Genomic DNA, 18378 nt, shown 5'->3' with positions numbered 1-18378 from the left:
TCGCCATTGTATATTTTCTCCGGGTCGTGTTGACTGTTTCCGGGACGTTTCGGAGGGCCGCCGGCCCACAGCGACGCCGGTGGTCAGAAGCGGTACTGCAGGCATTCAGGGTTCTACGCAGGGATCATCTATTTTCTACACCTACTGCGGCCTGTTTGTAGTAAATTAATGAAATAATGAAGCCTCTATTCAAACAGAAGAACACCCACATCATATCTTATTTGATCAAATTATTATAGCCTATAAAATAGACATCAAATATGTACAGAAAAGTTTTATCATAAATCATAAATTCTCCATACATTTTTATTATCCTCAGTTATTTAAATGTCCGTGCATTTTAGTATTTTACTATTTCAAAGCCCAAGTACTATGCATGAATTATCCTTTATTAAGCAATTTTAAGTTCCATTAAATAATTTATTTTCAATATTAGCCATTTTTTGGAACTTCTAAAACAGACGACTGCTAAATAGAAAAGTAATACTCGTTTATTTCGTGGTCTAGTTTTTTTTTAAATGTATATAGTTTGGTTCAGCCTGTTATCCTTTTAAAAATATGGTTTTATCTCAAGACTGTGTCACAAAGTATGTAAACAATCCTTTTTCCTTTCATTTAAGTATATTTTACAGTAAGTTTTTCTTTTATTTCAGCACAAATAGCTGAAATAAGATGTAAGATGTGCTATTTCTACTTCATACTCTTCTTAGAGCTTACAATTGTCAGTAATTTGCATTTCAGAATAATAATTGATCATTTGCACGTCAACAAGCATAAAAACAGGCCAAAAGTGATTTAAAAAAAACATGCGTTAGTTGAAATTAATTTAAGTAAAATAACACAAAATCAACAAAGCAGTTCAATATTGATTAGTAGACACTAATCTGATTAATTAGTTACAATTAAAATGATCACGCGTTCTTAATAATTCCTTTAATTATCTTTATTGTTGAGTTTTGAGCCAGAGATCGAGATTTAAACGTTGCATTGAACACCAAACCGAAAGCCAACAAGTGTGTGAAAGGTGTTCGCCCTGCAGACTCTCACTCGGCTCCATATTCCCTGTAATTGTACTGTGGTTGATCTTACATGATGCTCCTTTAATGGGGACTCTCTGAACAGATGCCCTCTCGCTTCCCAACCCTGCAGCACCACATTTAAGGTGAATTAGATTTTTTTTTTTTCCCCCCTCCTCTCCTCACTGGTTCATGCAGGGGCGGGGGAGAGGGGGGGTGCCATTAGCCTCCCCTCTTCAGGCAGGGTGGGTCTGACATCAACGCTGCAGTATTATTACTGCAAAGAGCCGCTGATGGAAAACACTTGGCCTGCTCCGATGAGCCATTTCCATAAACATTTACACTGGAGTTGCAGGTAATAGGATGAAGCCATCATTTGGGTGTTTGTGGAGAGAAATAGAGGAGATGAAGGGAAATCTGATGCAAATAGCAGATGTGGAAGCAGACAGAGGTGCTACAGCTCAGGAATGTGACATGGAAATGCATTTCACCAGCTGCAGATGATACCTTCACTGAAATCATGGGAAAATACTTGCTGACTCTGGGCTGAAGGGAGGTTCATTTACATAAAGACCTTGTTGGGAAAAAGTGGAACATTTATTTTATCCAAAAGAAAAAACAACATCAACATTGAAGCAGGATTTTCTTGTGAAGTCTCAGTTTGACCTTTTCAGGAGTTAAAGATTTAATTTTTTTATACAAACATGCGCAAATGAAACCCAACAAAAACATCCAGATTCAGTCTTTATCAGTCAGTCTGAGCTGATTCTTCAGAGATTCTCTCACTTGAATCTCTCAAAGCGTGTGGCAGACTGAAAGAGGGAGAGCGCCCTCACCTGGTGGATCCCTGCAGGTTTCAGACCTGCGTCGGCGTGAGTGCGTCCACATGCTTTAGTGTCTCTGTTTCAGAAGTGAAGCTGCTGAAACATAAAAGCTGCGGATCTCAGGGTGTTTAACGGCAACTCGGGACATGAAAACATAAAAACATTTAGTCCTTCAAGCTGCTTCTTCTGCACTGCAGCATTTACATCATACTGGAAACACATTCAGACTCACCTGCAGGCAGATAAATACATGAAAACATATTTATTAAGATATGCATCTGTTGGTGCACATACAATCACACAAAACATGCTCTCATCATACATACAAATTCTGTATTTAAATCCAAATGCATGTAATCATTTCATTTTTGGTTGCCAGATATGAAATAGATATTATTTATTTTTTTTATCTTCGTCACACAAAATAGTTGGATAAACACACAAAAAGACCACAAAGAGATGCAAAAGATCTGCAACATTATTATAAAAAAAAGCAGACCAGCAACTTAATACAATGCCAAAGAGACAGGAAGCAACAAAAAACGACCACAAAACAACACAAAATGACCAAGAGACACAAGACGAACACAAATAAATGCAAAACACAGAAAAAATAACTGCAAAGATCCACAAAAGAACCGGGACTAGATTCACGATAACCAAAAACAAAAGATGAAAATCGACCACAAAGAGATGCAGAAAACTAGAAAGAGACTCAAAAAAACAGATTTCCACAGGGTGAAAAACAGAGTTTGGAAGCTGTGTTTATCCAATAAGCAGTTCGTCTCTGCTGAGACGATCACTAGAAGGAATAAACACAACTTCTCTGCTCGTAAAGGTTCATTCAAAGTGTTTCATGGATATATTCTCCAGATAAAGTGTTGATAATAGAGCCGACCGTTTCATAATGCCACACGAGCTCTCCGCTCGATGAGACTGAAAATACCCATCGACACTCACTCGCTCGGTTAAAGTGCTTCATCTCACAATCAGGATGGATTTCACTGGAAGACGTGCAGCTCTCGATTAAATATTCAAACAAGCTTTTATCTCATTTCATCTTTGCTTTCAGAATCAGTCTTCATGTGTTGAATTGACGCAGCAGGAGCACGGACATCATTTCACACATTATGTGATTAATAGAAGTTTGATAATGGAGGGAGTCCAGGAAAAAGTCTCCAATTCAAAGTCTACTGTCCAGGTTGTGCTGGCAGACATTGGCTCCTTCCTTCCTTTGATGAGCGGATCTTTAGCCTGCACATGAAAAGCTCAGCAGGAATTCACATAGTATAATGGAGCAATTTGTGTCTCCAAGGTTGTGATGCGTCCTCGGTGGCTGCTGAATGTCTTCACATCTCAGCCTCTTTGAGTCTTTCTGCTCATTGTGTATATGTATTGAATAAAGACCCCGTCGCATTTCACATTTTTGTCCGTTACGAAACGCTGGCTTTCTTAATCTCATTTGTTCATCTTTTATCAGAATTTGACCAAACACGTGACGGCTCTTTGAGAAACGCTTCCAGGTGTCTCGGGAGAACAGCGTGATCGGTGCCATTTCATCTGTTTGTTTGTCCAGCGGAGGAAACATTTTTAAATCTCCTGTAATCAGTACGAAGGTGTGTGATTCATAACAGGAACATTGGCCGGACAAAATGCTCTCAAACTGTGCAGCTGGATGGAGATTTACAGGCTGATATTTCCCTCCGGAGCTGGTGGAGACCAAAACGGAGATAAAAACACAGAGAATACTGGAATTAAATTCATCGTGTTACCAGACAAATAAAAGTGTTTCTAATGTGTACAGTAAATCAGAAACTGCTTGCTAGCATGTTAGCCATATCACGTTCAGGAGAAGGAGACGTACACAAACCCCAAAACATAACTCCTCCGGCTGCAGCTGTCTATAAACGATTAGTAACCGAGTAGAGTTTGGCTTTAATGCACAAAAAGTTTGGACGGAAACTACCGACAGACCAACGCTGCTCTGTTTATTTCTTTCTCTGTATTTCTGTTTGTTTACTCCTGTTATGAAATGAGTCAAAATGTCCTCGACCTCCATTACGGGGTCAGAGGTCACGTTGGCAGAGCAGCAGAAGCAGGTCGGTGACTTTCACAAAACCAAACAGCGGCGGATCAGCGGTGAATCTGCTGGCGGCGGCTAATTGAAAACGGCGCCGGGCAGCACTGCTGCTCTGAAACGCTCTCGGCGGAGGTAAAGCGCTTTAATTGAGCTAAATTCATCTCAATTAAGGCGCTCACTTAAAAGCGAGAGGCGGCCCTGGCAGCGGGCCGGGCGAGATGCAGCGGTGAGGGGTCCTTACCTGCACATTAGAGGAGAAGGCATTTTAATAACAACACACACAGCCTCCCCCTCCTCCCCCCTGTTAGCGGCTCGCTGGAGTGGGACTCAATTATTGTTAATGGAGGTTCGCCACACAATTTCAAAAGGGAGCCCTCATCTGCTTTTTTTTTTTTTTTTTTTTTTTTTTTTTTTTTTTTTTTTTTTTTTTTTTTTTTTTTTTTTTTTTTTTTTTTTTTTTTTTTTTTTTTTTTTTTTTTTTTTTTTTTTTTTTTTTGCAGATGGGCTGATCTGTACGCCGAGTTTCAGTTACACAAACTTCAGCTGGATGATCCAAACAAAAACCCGCTGCTGTTGTCATCAGGGGACATAAGAGGAGACGGGGGACAAACCTGGAGACAATGAGTCTGGACAAACTACACCTGAACATGGTTTTCACCAGCTTGTGCAGATTTTAGCCAACAATCAGGAAGAAGTAAACACGCCAGACAAGACAAAAAACACGGGAATTTCAGACTGTAGATGACCACAAAACCGAACAGAAAATCTTGAACACGCCCGCTCACAGCTGACTGTTCCTGAGCCCATGCAGTGATTTCCACTGCAGAATCAGGGCTGTTTTTAAAGCAGTGCTGCCTGAAGGCCTGAAGATCACATTCATCCAATATTGGTTTCCAGCTTTGTCCCTTGCATCAGATTTTGGGTCAAAATTTTGGGGAACAAAATCTTCAACACACCTGCTCACAGCACCTTGTCATGTTGGAGGAGCCTGTTGCCATGGCGACACAGTTCAGGTGGTCCACAGCGAATGTTCCCCTCACAAGGTCCCAGTGGAACTCGGTGTTGACAGTCTGACTCTGGGGGACGAATTCACGGTGACACAAAGAAAACCCACCTGGTGTCTCCTGACCTGACGATCCTTCTTCGGTCTTGAACGGTGAAGCTCTGCCCCTCTTCAAACGTGATGTCATCAGAACACCTCGCCGGCTCGTCGCTTCGTCGCCGTAGACTTTCTGAAGACTTTCAAGGGTCTCTGTTGACCGTTTAGAGTTTGACACAAAAAAAACAAAAAAAAACAGCCTAGATTCTGCAGTGGAAATCACTGCATGGGCTCAGGAACAGTCAGCTGTAAGTGGACGTGTTGAAGATTTTCTGTTCCCCAAAAGTTCTCTGCTCCAGTTTCAGTTTTCCATGGTGACATCACTAATGTTCACGTACCAGCGGTCACGTTAACGTGTTGAACTCAGTGATGATGATGAACTCTGAATACGTCCTGATGAAGGTCGCTGCTTCCTGCTGCTCCGTGCATCACCGCGCTGCGTTCAGGAACTCTATCGTAGAGCCTCATGGTACAGTGACGGCATGACTGTAACATTTCTCTGAGTATTATGAAATAAAAAGCCTTTGAGCGTTTCCAACCCAGCCTTGTTTGCAGTGCGATGAACTGAATCTATGTCCTGACCCGAGCGGAGTACGTTTCACATCCTTTCAGTTTTCCAGAGCTCATTTCATTTCTTGCCCTTGAGGACAGCGCAGTCAGTGGCCTCTGATGTCCTTTTCTCCTCTTTATCTATCGCCATTGTTCAATATAAATGGGACAAAATGACGAACAAGGTTTTTTTTTGGAGCCGGCCGCCATTTAAACGGCGTCCCAACAAACGGAGCTGCTCAGGCCTTGGAGACACAATGCAGCCGAGCCGGAGAGAGCAAAGGACCCTCGAATGGAGCGCTCCTATAAAATACATTAAATGATGAGATTCTTTGTTTATAAGTTTGTTTGGCCTCATTCTGTTTCGGATGATCATGATGGTTGATCCAGAGTGGTTTATCCTTTTCCTCCTCTCAGTGTTATTGACCTGTGCTGCCCCCTGGTGGTGAGCAGCTGCAGCAGCACCAGAGACCCGAGGAAGTAGGGACTCGCTGGATGGGTCCTAACAGGTCTTCTTCATCAGTGTTTCCATCAATGAGGCGCCTGGACGTGATGATGTTTGATCAGAACTTAAACATTTTGCGAACTGCATTCACTGCAGATCCAGGATACATATTTAGTCATGATTTGTGTTTTTTGTATGTTTGGCATTTCATTAGAGCCCGAGCACCAAAGCCCTATTGTTATTCATAAAGTTATTATTTTTTTCCTGAAAGTTTAAATGTATTTTTGGAGGCCTCATCATATTCAAAAACTCATGAAAGTTGGTACACACATCTCTCCTGGCAAAATTTTGTATTCTAGCGGAGTCGCGAGTGGGCGTGGCCAAATGGCTCGCTAGCGCCCCCTAAGGAGATGCCCCGGCGGCTACATTTACCTACATGCACGAAATCTGGTGGACACGTGTATCACATCTAGACGTACAAAAAAGTTACATTGCACTGTTACGTCAACTCGACAGGAAGTCCACCATTTAGAATTTAGTCACCATTTTGGGCGATTCACACGTTGTACTTTAACGAACTCCTCCTAGGGATTTTGTCGGACCGACTTGAAATTGAGTCAGTTCACCTCTAACATGTTTGGGATTAAAAGTTATCAAAAGAATTTGTTTTTGTCGATGCGTGTGCCAGTGACGTGGCGGCCATTTTGAGCGTCTCGCCGTGAAACTACAAGTGACTAACTTTTATGTAATTATTCCGATCTTCCTTAAACATTACATCTTTGATAACAGTCAACGCCCTGATGACACCTGTATGGTAATATTAGCTCATAGTCGTAGCACCCCCTGCTGGAGACAGGAAACGAAACAAAAATTGCAACTTTAAGCAGGGAAATGCGGTCCCTCGCGCGCTGCACGTCAGGGAGCCGGCGCTCAGCGTGCCAGGGCTCGATATCACTGCGTGCAGTTTTATTTGTTCAGCTGCAGCCGAGTTCACATCATCTTTTCATCAGGTTGGCTTTCATTGAGGAATTTAACTGCATTGATGGTAAATAATCTCAACCTGATAAATAATGTGATGTCAGTTTCTCATGAACTGGATTTTAACTTTAACTTTCAGATATTATACAAATAATTTAATAGCGTTTTATCAACCTGTACAAGTCTTTCCATCTTCATCTTCTTCCTTTTTTATGAAATTTCTTTTCTTTCCTTTTACCTGATGAAATCGCATCCGATATAAGATCTAAACCGTGAAGCTCTTCATCCAGAGCTCACTTTATTACCGATGAATGTAGATGAGTGTTTGTGCTGACAGTTTTACTTTTTGAGGGTTCCTGTTGGTCTGCATTGTTGTTGGAAAGACAAACTGAATTGTGTGGAAATCTGCTGTGTGTCTCCGAGCTGTGAAATATAAAAAATAGCACAACGCTCGTACAAAAACTTACAAAAACTTGTGACAACTTCCCTCCGGACTGCCAGCAGCAGCCCGGCGGTTTTGATCTGTGAGATTGGTCCGGTCCTCCGCCTCATGCTGCGACATTCAAACAGAGCTACGTGTCATTAGCCTGGAAGATCTTTGGCTGCCACATGAAAGCCCGACGCCGGCTGATCAGCGGCTCCCCGGGAGGGGGGCGGCTGCTGGTCGCGTAGGCCCGCCGCCGCTTCTCTTGTTTCCCCCAAACAGGAGTCTGTTTTGCAGCCGACTTACAAATGACCTGGGTTGGCTCGTTAGAAGTGAGGCGGAGAGGGGGCGGCTTCATTGGGCTCATTACTCAGACAGATGACGCTGGCAGAGGGACGAAGGGCGGCAGGGAGAAGAAGCACTAATGAGAAAAAGAGCAGATACTAACCAGAGAAATGACCTCCTCACCACCTTTCCTGCTGCTCGTCTGTCACTCAGAGCTGCTGCTGGAGGGGAATCACCTGAGCAGAGCAGGAAGACTCTTCTCCACCGACGGTACCGACGCGGCTCGGATCGACCCGGTCAGCTGAACCGATACCAACGGGCGGCTTAAAAACACCGCAAAAACACATCGGTTTCATATAAAACATAAAATAACGCAGACTATTACGAATGTGTTTTCTTGGTTTGTGATGAAAAATCTCCCCAGCTGAACTCATTAAGACGATATTTGTAGGCCTTTGAGTGTGTTTGTTACAAGAAAAACAAAAGACCTTGCAGAGTTTACTGGTATTTGTGCATCCACAGAGGTTTTTCTGTCAATAATTCAAAAAACAAATCAGATCTATGTCATGATACCAAATCACGAGGAGATCTGCTTCATACCTGCTAGTTTTTCTCCTTTTCCAGTCAGATCGGGGACACGAACACAGCTGTCTCCAACACGATGCAGAGATTAAAGTCAACTCTTTGTCAAGTCTCACAGTAAAATGTAATTGGTGCCTCACAGCAGGACGCCGGCTGCAAATGCTGCCGCGAAACATTAATAAACAAACATGACTTCTACACTCGCTGACATTTCAAAGAAGGGCGACACATTTTGTTTCCGTGGAAATGCAGCAAGTGTAAGAAAACATAGGAAAGAAACAACCCTGGGGAAGTTTAATCAGCTCGGCCACATTAAGATGCCATTTCAAGAAAAGAAAGAGTGGTCTTTAGATCAAAAGCTATATTTCAAATCCACAACATCCGCTTTGCGCTGCTGCCTCGCCGTCTAATTTGTCGGGGAAGGAGAAGTGAGCTGCTTTAGTTGGCTGCGTTGAACGGCCTCCCAGGGGGCGGCGGGGCAGACCACCAACGCTCGGCGGCCACCATGCTGCGCCAACACGGCAAAACAAAAGCACAAAGCTGCAGCGGGGACGCTTTGGAGCTCGGCTTTAATGTGGCGGCCGGCCGGCTGCCCCGCTGACGTCCGGCCTCGTCATCTTCGAAGAGACACAAATACCGTAAAGACCCACGAAGCATCGCTGAGCTGGGGCGGAAACATCCCTCCCTCCGGCCCGACTGGGAGCAAACTGCTTTTTACACTTTTTATCACCTGACAATGAAACTCCTTCAGTTTCACCGACGATCCCTTCAGTCCGGTCTGATGTCTCTTCAACTAGCCACAGTTTATTTCCATCAACATCAAGCTGCAAAAACTCGGATTAATCACACGTTAACCTTTAGGAAGTTGTTTTGAAGTATCGCAGAAGTTTTTACTTTTGGCTGATGTGAAAAACGTTGGCGAATCAATAAAAGCAAAATGCGACAAAGTGGAAACAGACTCAGGTGAATGAATGAAGACAAACATGAAGCATGTGAGCTCTGCTGGGGAGAAACAGCATCAAGTCAACCCGTCGGAGTCAGAACCGCCATCAAGTTAATACGCAAAGCAAAAGAAGAAATGTCATGTATCCTCACCTTCCCCTGTCCCACCCAGATATTTGTAGAAAGTGCAGTAGATAGGAGGCACAACATTTTTGTAAACAGGCTTCTGGCTCTTGTTCAGTTTGTATGAATTAAACAATCCTGAAAAACCAGAGTGATAATATCTCTAAAATTGTACGAGTTCTTTAACACCGTGAAGTCTTCAGCAGGTTTGACTATTTTTAGGTTTTAGGAATATTTCAGTTGCGGAAGGTTTACGACTTTATATTAGGTGATAATAAAATGAAGGTTTCAGACAGAAAGAGGATTTATAATAAGTGTCATTCGTTCGTTTTGTATTCAACTGAAAATGCAACATTAGAACAGTAAAATCTACAAAATGAGAAAATTGGCAGCGGACCGAACTTGATGTTCATATTTAATCCATCTTCGACAGATTTCTGTGTTGCTCTTTATAAATATGCAGCAAATACACACCGTGTGAAGGAAAGGGATCGTAAATCAGTGCGTCGGTATGTTTGAAGTAGACGACTTTGGTTTGACACCACAGCCGCGCTCAAACCAAAACTCAAATGACTTTAATTAAAGACGTGACCAGTTACGTGTTCGCTCCTCTTAACTCTCCGTGAGTGATTGTCAAGGGAAGCAAAACTAAACCAAACTAACGAGTCAGTCACTTTCAGGTCAGACAAATCTGACACATTTAATGATAAAAATCAAGTTCAGTCTTTTTTAAAAGTTGAGCATAAAAACTAAAAGTCCGAAAAACAAACCATTTTCTAATTTTGGATTCGAATACGAAAAGAATGAACGATACACAAATTATTTGTGCTTCCATCTCACAGCGGATAAAGCTTCTGTTATTCTCCTCTTAAAGAAGGAATTCATTTAAATAAATACACCAAAACTAACTATCAAACATTTCATTTCCTTTTTTATATGCTCAGTAATTTCTTACAACAGCTCAACATTTGTTGGGGACTATTTGCTGTGGCGGATTAATACACGCTTAATAAACCGCAGCGTGTGTGATGAAGAAACACGAATCAGGTCCAATTAAAGTCCGTCAACTGGATTCCATCAAAAGGCTGAAGACTCCCGCCCGTCCGTCCGTCCGTCCGTCCGTCCCGCGACGGAGGCCTTCCTTTCTTTACGCCGCCGGCAACCACCGAGCCAAGGTCACAACTAATCCGTCGGGGTGGTGGAGGAGGAGGGTGGAGGGGGTGGAGGGGGGTTCTTCCTTTGTCTCTTCACAACTGGGGGAGGGGTGGGGGCGGGGGTCAGAGGCTCTGATAGGCCGCGGCTCAGTTTAACATCTATTAGAGAGATGTGACCCCCACAGAGCTGATCTGATTGGCTGCTGAGACTCAGGACAACTGGAGGGGAATGTTTGGAGGCTGCGTCGTCCCCTGAAGACGACGTCCCCTGAAGACGACGCACCCTTGTGTTTTGGACCTTTTAAAGATAAAGCTGTAAATGTGCAATCTCTCGCTACGTTGGTTGAATTTGCGTCAATTACTGCAAGATGGAGATCGTTTTTGTTTTCATCAATAAATCACGAAGGAAACAGAAGAAAACAAACGTTCCAGCTCCACGACGAACCAGCGAGCACGCCAACTGTTCGCTAAAAGCACGATTACTGGAACACAAGTTTAAAGTGAACAAAGCGTGAGAACGACATGGGTTAGAAACTCCGACCCTCTCGTGCCGACTCGTCCGTCCGCGGTCGAACCTCCAGCTCGGGGAAACCCGTCCGCTCGTCCGTCCGTCTGGCGAACTGCAGGTCGACCGCCTCGCCGACGACCACCTCGGCCGTGGTGAACACCTCCAGATCCCCGAGCACGTGACCGCCGACCGTCCCGCCCGCGCCGTCCGACAGGCTGACGTGGAGGTGGGCGTCCGGGTTGAGCGTGCCGACCAGGGAGACGATCTCGAACCGCCCGCTGAGGCGCAGCACCTGGCGGGGAGTCGGGACGGTGACCAGCTGATTTATAATCACATCGGGCCGTAATGTCCTGGAACACTTTCAGGAAACTTCTTCAGATTTGGCACAAACATTCACTTGGACTCCAGGATGAACTGGTTTGATTTTGGTGCTGAAGGGTCAAAGGTCACTGTCACCGCATAAAAAATGATTGTGGCCATAATTGAAGAATTCAGTCAATAATCCCGGTGTGTGAAGCTTCCACGTTTGAAGCGTCTGTCGTGGATGATTTTCTGGTCCAATCAGAATCACATTTAAAGGCCAAATTCCTTCAAAGTTAGACGATATTTTATGCAACCTCAAACTCATCTATAATATTTTTTGTACAACTTTACAGGTAATTTTGTCAATTTTCTTTGCTTTAAACTGGTACGTTGACAAATGAAGTGCCAGCAGAGTTCATACTGAAAGAAGCTCCAGTGCTCATGTCAGTTGAGAAGAGCTTCAGAGGGTTATTCAGAATAAAAACTTATTTTCACCTACTTCATCAAACGCCCCTCAGGCCTTCAGCGCTGATGCCAAATACCTCGTTTGTGTTTGTTGCCGTGGCGTTGGCCAGCCGCAGCGTCGCCTTGGTGACGCTGCCCACGCAGGTGATGATGAACGGCGCTCGGAGTCGCCGCTCCTCCACGAAAGCCTGCAGAGATCCCAGCAGCTCCTCACCCGGGCCGAACCGGACCGCGTGGACCCGCACGGACGACCCTGCTCCGGCTGAACTCTGGAAAACAATACAAATAAATTCAAATTACATGTATTTGTATTTTTGCTTTTTTTAATTTATTTTTTTATACATTCAATTTATCTTGTAAAATAAAATCATTTATATATAAATACAATTACACACAAAAAAAATTATGAAGGCGATTGTTATGTTTGTATTTTTTGTGCTTATTAAATAAATGCAAAAAAAAGACTCTTTCTAAATTCCAATCAATAATTTCAAAATCATTTTTTTTTAAATCAAATCTAGCCACTCCTAAAACAAAAAATCAAACCTTAACTATAGTTTTTCTTTTGTAATTTGTGTTTATTTAATGTCCAGACTTGTCCAGAAAAATATATTGAATACGTCAGAAAGACAAATAGAGCAGTTACCTTGAAACAACCTCAACAACACAGTACATTTGGTGCATCACATGATTATTTATCTTTGAAAAGACAAAAGAAGTTGAGTCATTTTAAATAAAGGGAACTCATGGCGGCGTCCTCTTTCTGGGACATTTGCAGTGCAACGCAGCCTTGTAATCAAACATCATTTACATTTATATTTATTCAAATACCAGAAATGTTTTACCAAACAGCTGTTTAGAGTTCTCTAATTACAACTTTCCTTACAACCTCAAAAATAGGATGATAGAATTTAGTAGTTTTATTTTAGGCACTTTTATTAATATATATTAATATAGCACCATTTTTGCACCACAAGGAAATTCAAAGTGCTTTATGGAGGCAAAGAAATACATTAAAAGTACATTAAAATTGCTTTTAAAATATTATAAAAATGAGTTACTTTTTAATTTCCTGGAAAGCTGCAGAAAAAAATGATGTTAAGTGTTTGATGTAAGTTTTCTGACAGTTAAGCAGACCTCAGGTATTCATGGAGGTTTGTTCCACAGGTGGAAAGCAGCGAAAATAAAAGCTAAAATCCACCTCAAAGATCATTTTTCCAGGTTCCCACTGATCAAGGATATCATGGAATGATTAAAAGTCTATTCAAAGGGCCAAATCATATCATGTAGTTTGTTTGTAGCATGTTTAAATTTGATCAAACTATAATATTCAAATTTAATTCTAATATTTGTTTCCTGGGTGGTTTCATCTCCTTCTCGCTCGTCAACAGTCACTTCGGTAAAGATGTGCTTCTTCCTGCAGCCGCTGAAGAAGGAAAACATGCTGGAAAAACAACATTTCAAGAGCTTCGGCTCCAAAACCACGACTTGAAGGAAGAGCCAGAAGTAAAGTTTGTAAAAGTTTGATAGATGTCTGGAGGGAGGGGCCACGCTGAAGCATCACCTTCCACCAACGAGCCCCTCAGGGCCTCCCATCAGTTTGCTTAGTTTGTTGTTTAAGAAGAAATCTTAGTTTTGTACGAAAATCGCCTGCGAACTCTCAAATTGATGAGAATATCAGCACAAAGACTGTTTTTCCTTTCATGGAAATTCAACTTTTAAGTCTGTGAAGGTCGGGCAAGGCACAAGTTCAGAACTTAAACTTCAAATCTAGAATATCCCTCGAGTTCAGGAGTTTGTTTTCAGCGGTGTGAGGACAGTTTAAGAAATTGACCAGATTCTTTGAACTTTTATCAAGTCCGAGATTTGTTTTTTAATCTGCTGGAAAGCAACACAGATGTGTTTTCCAGGTTGGACAGAAATCTAGTTTTTGTTTTGTTCAGTCAGTGTGTGTGTGTGTGTGTGTGTGTGTGTGTGTGTGTGTGTGTGTGTGTGTGTGTGTGTGTGTGTGTGTGTGAGTGTGTGTGTGTGTGTGTGTGTGTGTGTGTGTGTGTGTGTGTGTGTGTGTGTGTGTGTGTGTGTGTGTGTGTGTGTGTGTGTGTGTGTGTGTGTGTGTGTGTGTGTGTGTGTGTGTGTGTGTGTGTGTGTGTGTGTGTGTGTGTGTGTGTGTGTGTGTGTGTGTGTGTGTGTGTGTGTGTGTGTGTGTGTGTGTGTGTGTGTGTGTGAGTGTGTGTGAGTGTGTGTGTGTGTGTGTGTGTGTGTGTGTGTGTGTGTGTGTGTGTGTGTGTGTGTGTGTGTGTGTGTGTGTGTGTGTGTGTGTGTGTGTGTGTGTGTGTGTGTGTGTGTGTGTGTGTGTGTGTGTGTGTGTGTGTGTGTGTGTGTGTGTGTGTGTGTGTGTGTGTGTGTGTGTGTGTGTGTGTGTGTGTGTGTGGGGTCCATTCAGATCTTTAACAGGATCACGGGGCTTAACCAAACAGCAGCCTGACCTCTGACCCTGCGGGGGGGGGGGGGGGTCACGTGCTCCTGACATAAACGGAGCTCACGTTGATCCACAAAGAGTTTTCAGAATAAAACAGTCGGAGGGGAGGAGCACACATCTCTTCACTTGTTTACCTCACGCTCATGAGCCAGGGATTGAACCAGCAACCCTCTTCAGCTCCAATAATGACCGCCATGTTTGGTTGTTCTAAGGACTTATTGGATTTAACTTTCAAGAACCAGATTTCCTTTAAAAACTTCTACAACTTCCTGACAATTCACTGCAGAGAGGTCTGTGCCTTGAAATGCAATCCCAGCGAGTGCCACTAGAGGTCGGCTCCAAAAAGCCTCCGGCTCCATAGACTCCCATTCAACTTCTCTCATCAAATCCAAAGTGAATAAAATGTGTCCATCAGTTCTCTCGGTGTTGTTAGCTAAAGTCACTCCTTCTTCTTAGTTTTCTGGAGGTCCATCTGAAAATAATCGTCGTTTTTAGTAAGATGGCGTCGACCAAAATACCGAGGGCGAGGCTTCGGTTCACAAACCAACCGGTGACATCACGGTCGGTCGGGAACTTGTGCGTCGAGCGTTTGGGCTGTAAATTCTGGATTATGTGGATTTAATGATTTTTAGGATTCTTGTGACTGTTTTTAAAAAAATTTTTTTTTATAATTGACTATTTATTGTGTAGTTGTGTGTTGTTGTTTGCTGATTGTGTTCTGGTGAAAGTTTCTCAGGTCTCTCTTGGAAAAATAAATATTGATCTGGATGAGACTTCCTCAAGAAATAAAGTTGAAATTATTCTGACAGATTGACTTTTCAGAAATGAGAAAGAAACCTTCTAAAAGGACTTTAAGGTTTTTGGCCTGTAGAGCGGCAGCAGTTTGGAGAAGCTTGATGATGTTCTTCATGTAAATAAGTCTGTAGGAACTGTGAGCTGTTAGTTTCGTATTTTTTGGAGGTCACGGAGACAAACCTGCCGACAGCTTTTATTAAATGAAACATGTAGTATCTGCTGTGGTTTCAGCCTGCAACTAAATCAGAGGTAAAGAAATGAAAACTCACCATCGTGCTTCAGCCTGAAGCTCCTCAGAGACTCAACACACGTCCAGGACAGTCACAGTTAGTCTGGAACTGAGCATGCGCAGTAGGCAGAAAACGTATCACTTCCTGGGGTTTTCCACGAATGTGCTTTCTTATTTCTGGTCTTTTACTGCACCCTGCTGGTGGATCGAGAGAGTGCAACATGTTGGGCTGCTGTGTAAAGTGTGTATCAATTTAAATGTTCAAATATTTGACTTGTGTACTTTTTTTTTTTTTTTATTAATGAAAATATATCTATAAAGAAAGTCCAAAAATTAAAATGAAGAAACACTGCTCAAATAAATAAATTACAATAAAGCTGTAAAATGTTAATTAAAAACGAAAATGATCTAAATGAGCCATAATATTTTCAGACTTTATAACTCTGGCACTAATGAAGTAATCTCTGACCTGAAAGACAAAATCCAGGTGAAAACAGGCTGAAAGGTGAAGATCCATGAAACAAACCAGCTCAGAAAGACTGTAAATATCTCAAGCATCGTTGTTTTCTGTGTAAATCTGCAGACAATCAAAAAACAGATTTAGAAAAGAATCAAAACATGAAATGGTTTTGGAAATAAAAGTTTCATCACGTTAAACAAAATATTTACACGGTGACATTGTTTACAGACAGTCTGAGGTTTGTCATCTTTGTTTGAACTATTATGATTATTCATTTTTTCCCCAATTGACTCATTATCAAGCAGCTCAGTGTGAATTTGTACTGAGACGAACAATTCAATTAAACCAGAATCATCCTTGTAAACATTTTTAAATACTGATTTCAATTTATTGAGAGCAACTCCAGTTCAATAGTTGCAAAAAGGAAAAAGTTGCCATAGATAGATAGATAGATAGATAGATAGATAGATAGATAGATAGATAATAGATAGATAATCGATAGATAGATAGATAGATAGATAGATAGATAGATAGATAGATAGATAGATAGATAGATAGATAATAGATAGATAGATAGATAGATAGATAGATAGATAGATAGATAGATAGATAGATAGATAGATAGATAGATAGATAGATAGATAGATATTTTATTAATCCCACAAGGGGAAATTCTTTCGCTACAGCAGCATTATAGGTACATATAAATCTTTACTTATATTTGTGGGTAATTATATTTTCTTATGATCTGCCTGATGGAAAAATACTATAAATAGTCACCTCTTACTTTACATTTTTCCTCTGGTAATGAAAAGTCCTGCAGGATCTCACAACTTTTTCTCCATGAAACTTCAGCGGTAGAACAAGTTGTTAGTTTCTGCCTCTAGATGGCGCTGTAGTTCGGAAAATGGACTCCCAGTTTCACTCCGTCTCCCACATTGCTGCACACAGATGAAGGTTTCCTGTATCGTGATAAGAAACCGTTCTGGGAAACATCTCATCCGCATCATCGAGAAGAGCATGAAAATAAAAGACTTATGTTCCCTGCTGGACTCAGTGACTTTTGTTTTATAGGATTTGTGGATGTTGTTTTGTTCACTATCTTCCTTCAGCTGCTTTCCAAATTTTTGGGGCCATTTTTGACCCAAACACGGTAATAATGAGGGTGGAAAAATGATGTGAAATTGTCGAATTTAACTGAAAAATGTAAAATCTCCAGAAGGGGAGAAATAAACAGCAAACAGGGAAGTCTTAAACAAACTTAGAAAATATACTGAAAAATATGGATATCCTCACTGATCCTATTGGCTGTTTATACAAGGAAGAATTTTACAAAATGTGAATTAATTTAACCGTCTACTTCCTGCAACAAACACAACCTGCTGCTAAAAATAATTTTCCTTCAGAGTTGAAGAATTTAGTCGAGTTATGATCATTTATTTGAAATCATCTATGCTGGTTAGAATTTGGCCACAAATTACAGAAAATGGGATAAAAAAACCATTTCTGGACTTCAATATGTTACGTACCAAATTTGGTGGAAATTGGATTAAAAGATGCCAAATGTGTTGACCTTATTAATAAAAACACAGCGAGAGGTCACATGTCTCCATACTGATTATAATTTCAAATAAAGTAAACTTTCACAATCCAAAACACTGTCACTATGGAGGGGGAGGGGGGGTTTACAGAGCATCACGCAGCCACATGGATGATCCACTGATGAGTTTTGTCTGTATTTTTCCGTGTAATAAGGAGCAGATTAAATCAGGGCTGCGGCAGTGGCGGGGCCCCCGGGGGGGGGGGGGGGGATTATGTGGAGTGGAGGTGCTCGGCGTGTTTTCCCCCGCGGAGGCCTGATTACTCTCAGGTTACAGTCATGACAACAGCCTGCAGCTTCCAGCAGCAGGACTTCACTGAGGAGTTCAGATCTGAAGCTCTGCAGATGAAATAAAATACAACATTTATTATCTCAGTTCGGATTAATGAAACTGGCTTTTCGTTTAATGGATGAAAACTAAATTATTTCTTGCATCTTATGAACAAATCTCAAACACAGAATCCTCCACATCATGGTGTCTGACTGAATCCGTAGATCAGTTCCTCTCAATGAAAAGACCAACAAGTCCTCCAACCAGGCAACCATCAGCCCCGCCCCCTTTTAATACGACCCACCGCAGCACTTCCTGAACTACCGCCAAATAAAGTTGTCCTCTTTTTGGTTTAGCCACAAAACCCACGTGGTCATGGTTCCAATAATAAACATGATGATGGTGTTTAGTTGAGCCGTTCATCAACCCCAGACTCCTCCGAGGCTCTTCTCTGTCGGACTACAACCAACCGTGATGTCATCCGTCCAGCCAAAAGTGACCATATTTGGACGAGCTGGGGGAGGAGCCAGCGGTGGTGGATCTCACTCGATCTGATTGGTACCCGATGATACTATGCCCCGCCCACCTACAGCAAACCTGACTGCACCACAAGCCTGTCAATCAAACAGGCATGCCCCTAAAATAAACTACTTATGGATGCCTAGCATCTAGTTAATGATGGGGATTGTGTTCTTTTAAATAACTTTTTAAAACACATTTTTATTAAACCAGCCTTTTTAATTTACCTTTTCTTATGTGCAACACCT

General features: G+C 42.0%; 1 protein-coding gene across 1 annotated transcript; it reads right to left on the bottom strand.

Moving 5' to 3' along the window:
• Positions 1 to 9682: 9682 nt before the first annotated feature.
• On the bottom strand, positions 9683 to 15377 carry LOC138635948 (bifunctional protein GlmU-like). Its single transcript, XM_069723687.1, has 3 exons — positions 15321 to 15377; positions 11855 to 12046; positions 9683 to 11301 (listed from the first exon to the last, which is right to left on the bottom strand). The coding sequence occupies exons 1-3, from the start codon at positions 15321 to 15323 to the stop codon at positions 11029 to 11031; spliced, it is 468 nt and encodes a 155-aa protein (XP_069579788.1). The 5' UTR covers positions 15324 to 15377; the 3' UTR covers positions 9683 to 11028.
• Positions 15378 to 18378: the final 3001 nt, after the last annotated feature.

This window comes from Brachyistius frenatus, unplaced genomic scaffold (genome assembly GCF_029030835.1).
Source record: "Brachyistius frenatus isolate BFR_SWC_R1_liver_20210118 unplaced genomic scaffold, ASM2903083v1 Contig_341, whole genome shotgun sequence".
NCBI classification, from domain to species: domain Eukaryota; kingdom Metazoa; phylum Chordata; class Actinopteri; family Embiotocidae; genus Brachyistius; species Brachyistius frenatus.
The sequence above is the reverse complement of the archived record's forward strand: the minus strand, read 5'-3'. Positions and strand labels throughout refer to the sequence as shown.

What these genes read in the sequence shown, in the direction of transcription:
- LOC138635948 (XM_069723687.1), bottom strand. An exon ending in CGGCAACAAACACAAACGAG is followed by an intron (nt 11,302 to 11,854) that starts GTATTTGGCATC and finishes ACTCCCCGCCAG; the next exon opens with GTGCTGCGCCTCAGCGGGCG.